The 10454-nt window shown below is 41.5% G+C and overlaps 1 protein-coding gene across 3 annotated transcripts in view; it reads left to right on the forward strand.

The window, feature by feature from the left end:
* The window catches only part of C1H2orf73 (chromosome 1 C2orf73 homolog), a 36616-nt gene extending 26926 nt beyond the window's left edge, over positions 1-9690 (forward strand). For all 3 annotated transcript variants that reach the window (XM_019500845.2, XM_059719377.1, XM_006274450.4), the window contains 2 exons: positions 4760-4875; positions 5938-9690. In XM_019500845.2, coding sequence (XP_019356390.1) covers positions 4760-4875; positions 5938-6381 — 560 coding nt within the window. In that variant the 3' untranslated portion in view covers positions 6382-9690. The remainder of the gene's footprint in view (positions 1-4759; positions 4876-5937) is intronic.
* Positions 9691-10454: the final 764 nt, after the last annotated feature.

The raw sequence follows: 10454 nt of genomic DNA on the forward strand, positions 1-10454 counted from the left end.
CTGAAAAGCCACACATATCTTTTGACAGTACTGTGACTTGGAAAGTATAGGTCACCACTATGATAAGCCTGCTCATCCCCCAGCCATGAGTCTACAAGTCCTCAGTGGTGGAGCAGGCGGAAGAAGATGTTTGAATCTCAATGGCTGCAAAGATGGGTGAAAGCTGCAGTGGAGCAAGATTCCCAGTTGTCGTGATCTCCTTGCCATTGGATCAAGGTCCTGTTTTGTGAAGAGCCATGTGGAAGCTGATGTGCAGCAGCTTCTCCACAATAAAAGAAATCATGCAAAGGTGTCTTTCATGACAACAGCTTTTCAAGCACATTCCTCAAGCTCTCAAGCCCTTTGGCAACCAGCTAATGGTGACGGGAACAGGATTGTGAGGTCTGGAACTTCTAGTCATGAATGGACACAAAGGCAGCAGTTACAAGAGGGTTGTTTAGCACTTGGATGTGGCAGAAGTGTAATTTGGCATCTGTAACTGTGACTGAGTATGCCTCTTCAGGATCTGCTTTGCTATCCCACATGGGGAGGGGACTGGAAGAGGGGCCCTAAACATAGCCTGTCTGATACAGTATTATGTTTTCCTTCTTGACTGGATAACCGTGTCCAGTAGGATCAGTTTTCCTGTGGTCAAAAATACCCACAAAGACACACCGTTGTTTTCAGGACCTGGAACATCAGGACCCTCTTGGACAACCCTAATAGTAAACATCCAGAATGCTGCACTGTAATCATGGCCCAAGAACTCAGGTGGCACAACACTGATGTAGATGCACTGAGCGAGACTAGGCGAGCAAGAGATGGGCAGCTCAAAGAACATAAAGGCATACCAGCTCAAAGAACATACCTTCTTCTGAAAGGGTAAACAGGAAGAATAACTTTGACTTCATGGAGTTGGTTTTGCCATTAAGTATGAACTCATAAACCAACTCAATGAGTTCCCAAATGGAATTAATGTGTGCCTCATGACTCTCTGTCTTAAACTGGTGGGGAGCCAATATGCCACTGTCATCAGTATGTATGCCCTGACTCTTGATGCTGCCGATGAACCCAAGGAGGAATTCTATGCCAACCTTGACTATGTCTTTTCTGACATTCTGGAGGGAGACAGACTTATTTTTCTCAGTGATTTCAATGCCAGTCTAACATCTGGGATGCAAGCAAGGAGTCAAAAAGGTCAACTCCAGTGGCATCCTCCTCTTGACCAAATATGTGGAATGTGGACTTATCATCACCAACATCCTGATCTGCCAGAAAAACAGGTACAAGACATCGTGGCAACACTCGTGATTTAAGCATTGGCACCTGATTGACTATGTCATTGTCTGTACTTGGGATCACAAAGATGTCTGCCTCACCCAAGCTATGCTAGGAGCTGATGATTGCTGGACTGATCGCTGACTCATCCACTTAGTTATGTCACTCAAACTGGCTCCCAAACAATAGCTGCAGCAGAAGCAGTGCCGATGGAAGATCAGTGCTGAAGGACTCAAAGACCTAAGCAAGTGAGACCTCTTCCACCAGTGCCTCAACAAAAGACTGCCAAATTCCAATCAACAACAATGGGAGAATGGCAGCAGTGTGTGGGGTGCTCTCAAAGCCACTGTCATAAGCGCTTGTGAAGAGATACTTGGATTCTCTACCAGAAAAGATCAAGGCTGGTTTGATGAGAAAAATCAGGAGATGCAAGAGTTTATCGATCACAAGTTCAAGGCCTTTTGTGCTTGGCAAAAGTACACCGACTCTAAGCAAAATAAATTGAATCTCCAACAGGCCAAGGCAGAGGTCCAAAGGAGGACCCATAATATAAAGAACAAATGGTGGAAAGACGAGGCTCCAAAGTCATCTATGGTCTGAGCACTCAGGGACCAACCCCCTTGAGACCTAAGAATGGAGGAGACCTGGTTAAGGAAAGGGGAGTCATCAGTGCCCATTGGAAGGAGCATTTGAAGACCTTCTCAATCGAGACTCTGCTGTTGATGAGAGCGTTCACAGCTCCATTCCACAACACCCAATCAAAGATGATCTCAGAACCTTTCCAGCCCTTAATGAGGTGAGGGAAGCCGCTAAGCAGATGAAGAACAATAAGGCATGTGGGGTGGATGGAATCCCCACTGAACTCTCTGAAAAGGGAGGAGAGGAGCTCACATCACAGTGTTGTGCCCTCATCTTAAGGATCTGGAAAGATGAGGAAATCCCAGACAACCTCAAGGACACCATGATTGTGACAATCTTCAAAAAAGGAGACAAGTCTGACTGTGGAAACTACAGAGGTATTGCCTTTCTGTCCACCACAGGAAAGATCATTGTGAGAACCTTCCTGAACCATCTCCTTCCACTTGCTGAAGAGCTCTTCCCAGAACCTCAGTGTTGGTTTAGGGCATCAAGAGGCACAACTGACACGATCTTCACAGCTCATCGGCTGCATGAGAAATGCTGTGATCAACATAAACCTTTCTACATGGCCTCCTTTGACCCCACAAAAGTTTTTAACTGTCAGACAAGAAGTGTTGTGGAGGATCCTTTTGCAATACAGATGCCCACTGAAATATGTCACCGTTCTCTGCCTGCTCCATGACAGTATGCGAGTGCTGATTCTCAATAATGGATCTATCACAGATCCCTTTGAAGTTAAAATGGGAGTTAAGCATCACTCCAACACTCTTCTGGATATTCCTTGTTGTGATCTTACAACTGACCACCAACAAGCTTTCAGCCGAAGCGGAGCTAAACTACTGAATGGATGGTTTAGCTGTACTTTGAAACTTTGAAACTTTATGACAATAACAGGAGATGTAGAAGTGGGAGCAGCAGAAACAGCGTGTCACGGACCAAATCAAGAATCCACTGCCACCCACCTCACACAGAAACACATGTCCAAGTTGTAGTAGAGTTTGTCTATCCCAGATAGGCCTCATCAGCTCTCTTCCCAGCTCAGCCATTGAATGACTGCTAGGTGGTAGTATCAGTGGGGAGTGAACCATTGCCTAGTTGTTTCTAAGTTTTTCTTAGTATATAACAGGTATCTTCTAAAACACATTTAACGAATAGGATCATTTTAACACATGCCTGTTAAAAATGAAATGACTTGGTCAGCATAGGCCGTGGCCCTGCAGTGTATGGCATGAGGTCAGTATTTGCTAACATGCTCTAGGTTTTATGTTATAGGTCAGTGTAGGGCTAACCTTTTTGGCAGGCATGCCACAAATTGTCACTCACCCTTTCCAAGTGCCACCCCAGTCCCTTTGTCCTACCTGATATGCTGCTCTGCTCTCTACTCCCTCCCCTGTGCTTCATGCCCAATCTGCTCCTCTGCTTTCTGCTTCCTGCCCTATCTGCTGCTGGCTGCCTGTCCCATCCCTGATCTGCCATGTGCCACACACAAAGGCTGCCAGTGTCACTCATGGCAGGTTTGCCACCCCGGTATAAGTTGTAGTTGTATTTGTGGCAGATTTCAGTTCTGTTTCTACACTCAGCATTTACTGTTTTAAAAATGCATCTCCTAACAACCGGAACAATTTAGCTCTGTTTACACAGAGCAAATGAAAGCATACATAGCCTACCTTTTCAAAAGTGACTAGCAATCTTAAGTGACTAACTAAAGGGATCTGGTTTGCATGAAGTGTTGAACCATGCTCTCAGCAAGTTGGGCCTTTATGAAATGTCACAAGGTGAACACCCAATATTTCTAGTCATATTAGGACATATAAGGGGTGTATACTTATATGTCTAATTTATTTTCCTACATCAATACTGCATACATTGTGCATGGTTTAGTATAGCATTTCAACCTGTATCACATCAAATATTAAATGCAGAATCATTCCAGTTGGCTTGGAAAAGAATTCTGTTGGGGACTGAAAACTGGCTAAAGAACTGTAAATAAAAGGTAGTGGTAAATGGCAGCATGTAAGGTGCTGGTAAAGTTTCTAGCCAGAGACTGTTGAGGTTCATTTTAGGGCTAGTTTTGATCTGATAGGGAGGCTGTGCAGAATGCAGCCTTCTTCTGGAAAGTGCTGCCTCTTTTCCTGGTATGCCAGGCTACTTGTGGGTCAGTTGGGGATGAGGCAGATCCATTGTTTGGGTTTTGTGGAGACTCACAAGAGGTGGGGGGAAGCTTCATGTTTGTCACATATGCACATCCATGGGCCAGTCTGACCCTAAGAGAAAGCAGAATAGTCATTCTGGTGATAAAGAAGGGTCTAATGTCACTAGGGACAATTAAAACTAAACTAGGGAAAGCAGTAGGAAATAATCTGACAAGAAGAATTCCATGTGTACTAGATGATTTCATAGGCTTTCTCCTTCCTTCTTTCTTCCTCCCCCCCCCCCCCCCCCAATGATCCTTGGAATTTTACTTCCAAAGTCTATTTGTCTGGGCTTTATTCTCACCCCATCCAATGTCTTCCAAAAGGCCTGCAGCGCTGCCTATGAAAAACAAGCACATTTACACTCCAAAAAGCCCTTGAATCATCATGGTTTGTATGCATGCCTAACTGAGTATCCCTACTATCACATCATTGTCATTAGTGTCCTTCTTTCCTGCTGTTCCTGGTAGACATTACATCTATATCTGACTGTCAGGTTTATCTAAACAAGTCAGGACAGGCACCTGTCATTTTTCTTTTGTATTTCCATGCAACGTCTAACATCTGTGAGTGCCGTTAAATCATGGTGATTTTTTTTGCTGTAAAACTATGGGAGCACTTCATGCATCTCTGATTGATTGATTGACTGGTTTTTTTGTTTTTGTTTTTAGTTCCACTTGCTAATCCCAAACCACCAGAAAGGCTTCCAAAAATTTTACAGGAACAGATCTCCTTTAACCATCAGTACAATTCCAGAGTAACTCCTAATGAACCCATTCAAGGAAAGGTAAGACCATGTGCATCCTGTATGATTAATAGTGAACAGGAAGCTGGAGGTTTAAGTTTATTCCAGCACTTCCGACAAACAGGTTTAAAACCAAGAGCTATTGTCACATACCTTAGAACTGCCAGGATTGCAGACATGCTTTTTAATATTACTTCACGTCATTTTTTTTGTTTGCATGCATTGTATTATTTGGCTTCCTGTAGCTTTGGTGACTGATTACAAAAAAAAAAAAAAAATCCTAATGATTTAATTCTCACTAGTTTGGTTCTCTGGTGACTGAATATGCTCATTTACACTCAAGGTAAGTGGAGCAGGCATGGCATGGACAAGATAAAAGCCAGACTCAGTGCGTATTTTGAAGTCACTTCCTTAAATATTTGTTCCAAATGGTTGACAGTTTTTGTATAGTAGGAATTTGGGTTTATAAGTATATGTGTGGATAAGAATAGGTGCGTCTTCTGAGTCGGTGATGACATATGTAATGTGGGAGACCGATCCAGTAGCTGTGAATCAGGCCCAAAGTGCAGAATTCAATTTTCAGAAGCATTTTGAAGAGGACAGCCTTGTGTTTGTTTTCACTTCTGCTTATTAAAAAGGGGGAAAAAGATCTTGTGTGACCCTGATGGACCAAATCATTTGGGATGCCGTCATAAATCTCCAGGCCCACAAAAGCAGCCGTTTAGAATTGTATCCATAGCAACCCATGTAGCAAGAAATGAAATCTGATATGAATAGACTCGCACTGGAGAGCCGTAGGCTGGTCACACACTCTGAGAGGCATAATGGTTGTGAACCAGAGAAAATAAGATGCATTTTCTTTTGCTTGTTGCTCCTTTCCGAATATTCCTGCCGTGCCCCATTTCATGAATAAAATAGGCTGACAGACCAGCCATTATTCCAGTGCTTTCAGCTATTAGGACCTAGGCTGATGGCCAGTAGAGAGGCCGAGAAACAAGTGAATGCTTTGCCAACACTTGAGCTAATAAATGAACTCAGCTCACAGCTGCATCTACTAGCCGCTTATGTTCCTCTGGTTAACGTCAACCTTGTTTCCCTTTCCAGCGACATGGAGCTTTTGTGTGGACAGAGATAAAACCAGAGAGTGGGCCGATAGTTCCTAAGGGAACAGAAGTATTCCAGAGTGCTAGAGGGTCACGCTTACTAGGACAGCCAAAAACAGAGAAAGGAAACTCAGTGGAAAGCCGAATGACCTCACCCAGTTACTGCCTGCAGAATTCCCAGGGGCCACTAGGCTCTGAAACTTGCTTATCAAAACCAGACGTCAGAGCAGCAGCCAAAGCCTGCCCCAGCATTCCTGCAAGAGGACGGAGGAGTTCAAGCATTTCTCAGACAACGGAGGTGAATGTTATCCATCCTGCTAGGGAGGAGCCTTTATGTCCAATACTGAAAAGTCCCATCAACAAATCTCTGCATAAGTTACCTACTGCAAATAAAACCACACAGTCACTTTTATTACCACCAGCCACCGAATTAAGGAGAGCCTAGAATCACTATGGCAGCCAGTGTTCTTGCCTAAGCTAATATCAATAACACCAAACACAAGCTGACACCAGTGAACTGCTAGAGTGCAAACAATACTCCTTTGACATAACAACAGCTGCACTGTACTTTGATGTTTCTAGAAAACTGTACGCTCATAAGAACTTTTTTTTTTTTTTACAGTGGAATTTCATTGCCTTCCTAACGTGAACTTAATGGTCTGGATTGTTTGTATGCTTTTTGTCCCCAATTTGACTTTGAGTGACTTTAACACTTTCAGGGCTGGAAGTGACTATGATTCTTCAAAATGTATTTCTTTTTGCAAGAACAGAAGTGCCAGGATTTGGTTTTGGTTTTCTTATTGCTGCTTTTAACATATACATTTGTGATATGTGTTATCTGCTTGATGCTGCCCCATAGAGCATGATTTCACACACCATATGGTGTCAGCTTGTCATAAATGGCAGCTATTGTTGCTTCCGTAGGAAACAATGACAGCCAAGAGGGACAATTTGCTGCAGCCTACAGGAATGCAAAAATAACGTGTCACTACTCTATAAAGCTAACAAGGACAAATTTGGAATGAACCTTTTTTCAAGGACGTTGATATTTTCCTATGAGCTCTAGCTTCTTTTTTAGTCCAGAAAAACTGTTAGTCCAGAGACTGATGAGCAAACTTTTACTGAAGTTTGAAATACATTGGAATATTTGGAAAAGATTTCTGGAATATATTCCCCAGCCCCCTGCTTTGTTATTGACACAGGAAACGCCCCCGCCTACTCTTTGTCTCAGGGAAAATCAGAAAGTTTCAACTCCAGTTACCAAGCAGCTTTTCATCAAAGAGATAAAGCAAGTTATCACCTGCGGTTCTTGAACTTGATCCACTAATGTGCCGAAGAGGTTAATGTATGCATTTCTCAGCAGTGAGAACAATGGGAGTTTGATTTGCTGCTTGCTATATTGAGTAAGACATTACAACCACTGTAGCTGCAACCATGCTATATGTTCTTTTCTCAAAGGCCATTAACAGAGCCAAGGGAAGTCTTCAGAGTTTCTTTAGAACTTATTTTGAGAGAATTTCTACCTAGTTTTGTCAGGTCCTCCTTACCGGAGCTAAAAATGAAAATACCCTCAGACAAACTTAGTCACATTGTGCTGATTATTTGTTCTGCTTCAGATGCCAGTAAAATTTCTTAAATTACTCTAGAGGTCAACTTTGGACTTTTGGATATGCAAACTCAGATTGCACTGATGTAAGAGGGAGCCACAGGCCATTTCTGAGAGTAATCTGCCTCTTTATTTCAGTGTACGCACTAGTTATACTAATTACATGTAACTCCGTTTCTACCAACGGTCTGACGCTGAAGCACTTTGACATTTGTAAATATAGATATAACCAAAACCATCAGAACTGTACCTTTTGTAATATAGTTTTCTTTTTTGTCTTCTAATTTTATTCATTAAACTTTTGACCAGCATGTGTGAGAGAGTGAAGTCTGTTAGAACTGTACAGTTGGCAAAAAAATGAAGTATTTTGCAAAAAGGCTAATATCTATGTTAAACATAAAAGCCCAGCTCCCAGAAGACTGGATGTCCTTTATGGCTGCTAGTGGGCTCTCACTACAAAGCCATGCCCAGTCTCAGGAGGATTGTATACCAGGCAAGGTAAATTTCACCAGAGGCAAAGATATTTTTATATCCAGTCATAACATGTTGTCCATGATACTAAGACACAGGCTTTTCATGCCAGAATAAACTATCAAGATGGATACCATGGTACAAAATAACATGTATATTAAATTATCGAAGTACATGGTGTATGCAGCTGTCATTAAAGTCACAGGAATGACTATCACTACCTTCAATAGAAGTTGGACCATGGCGTGTGAGAGCTTGCAATTTAAAATGATAAAAAAATGGATGGTGAGTGAGGGAATAGGATATCCTGTACAAACATAGAATTGACTCTTTAAGATTTGAAAATTACTAGTAGTTCTTCTTGATACTGTTCATATTCTAATGTCATAGGGCAAGAATGTGCAGACCCTTCTTCATATAAATACTTTTCCCCCTTTTTCGTGCATGGAGAATTTTATTAGCAGACCAGGGTTGGGAAGTCCACTCCTGGACATCTGAATCATTAGTTCATTCTCTTTTTCAGCCTGTCCATTCAGTTTCTCCTGCTTTCAGCATCTCCACCTTCCACCAAGGTTATTTTGTCATCCCACCTTGAGGAGAAGATAACTTAAAGGACCATAGAAAAAGTTGTTCACAACTTTAAATCCTTACTGGCAATATAGATTTCATGGATTGGGTCTTCCACATAAATGATGTCATACTTTCATGATGCTTCTGAATCAAAATAATTGGCCAGAGTAACATGCTGGTTGTTGATCTTGCCAGAAGCTCTCTTGTAGATCAGTTCATTTGTAGATTTCAGATTGGTGTAATCTCATACAAGGTACATTTCAGCAATCTGGACATGTTAATTAAAGCTTTTTTAATGTAAATGGTATACCATTGAAGATCTGATGCAGATAAAGAAGCTGCAATATTTTGTGGGGCTAAGGCTATTGCTATCTGATTATACAGGACAATATGGTTCAGCTAGAACATAACAGTTGCCAGATTTCTGGGCTACTAGGGCATATGAATCTAATGTCCGTACATCTGACTACATTCATTGCAGTAGATGTAAGCTCTTACATAGATGAGTTTTCTTTGCTCCTTGTGAAGTTTCTTTTGAACCAACAGCTTCCCGAGATGCTTAAGTCTTTTATATCTTTCACCTTTTTAAAAGACTTGGAAACTGATGGCACATTCTTTGCTACCCATAGCACAGAGCAGTGAATTATGTGCAACTGTTTACAAGATCAAATCCATATTTCCTAACTAATATATGTTGCATGCACTGCAGTTCTACACAATTCACATATAGCAGTTGAGCCAGAAGTATGTATTTTTAATGAGTAGTTCACTAAAACACCAGAGCACGTATATTTTATTCCTTTTCATGACTTCTTGAGGCTCAGATCTGCCTTTTGATTATGTTCTACTTGTTCTAAGCCTCTCTTGTTGATTGGTTGTGGATTGTGCCTTTGATTGTATTCAATTTGAGACTTTTACTGAAGGAGTAGATTTTATCTTCTGTGCGCTGCACACTTGTTTCTGTAGCAAATTTCTTGTTCATATTAAGGATGCTTTTTATTTGCATCTATATTAATGAATGCATTTTATAGGCATTGTACATACTGTTTGCATACACAATCTTGTTTGGAAATTGTCTTTACATTAAATGCATTGAAATATTTTGAATATATGTATTTCTTCAAAGTGTCAATATGTCTTTCCTTCAAAGTGACCTCACTGCTATTCATGTCATAGGGCAATAGACAAATGTTTCTAAAAAAGGCCATCTTCTGGCTAAGATGTCTAAATATACCAGCCCGTGATTTGTTAGAAGTAGACTCCTTCCTGAGACTTCTGTGAGCAGAGAGAATAAATTATGTGCATATAGAGATGTAAATCTCACTGAAAAAACTGTTATTTTAGTAAAAGACTTTTCAAAAGTCTGACAGTGTGACAGAGCTTGGCTTGCTCCTTGACAGTGAGATGGTATTTCAGTGGCAACAGCCATACACCAGCTTAAAAAGGCAATATTTAGCTCTGTGGCACCAGAACAAAAGGTTAGTTTGAATAAAAATGGGAATCATCTGTTTGCCAAAATACCCACTGCAACAGACCGGGTCTGACATGGGGTGATTTTACTGAATGCACTGAGCTTGCTTCTATTTAAGCCAATGGCAAAACTCACATTGGCTTCAATGGATGTAACTTTGTAGACCAGCAGTCGACAATGGTGGGCCAGAATGGTCAAGCTACTAAGAGCCAGTAGCCACTACACTGTTTCTCCCTGCCATTGCTTCTCTGGGTTGACTGGCTATGGCATCTACGGTAGTATAAAATGTAGAAAGAAATATACCGCACTGTGCATAATGTTGAAAAATGCCACCATGCTGTTTGGTTGATGGTACCCTGAATGCCAGCGTGTAGTCTCTATATTGTGTATCTTCTATGCA

Source organism: Alligator mississippiensis, chromosome 1 (assembly GCF_030867095.1).
Source record: "Alligator mississippiensis isolate rAllMis1 chromosome 1, rAllMis1, whole genome shotgun sequence".
Taxonomy (NCBI): Eukaryota; Metazoa; Chordata; order Crocodylia; family Alligatoridae; genus Alligator; species Alligator mississippiensis.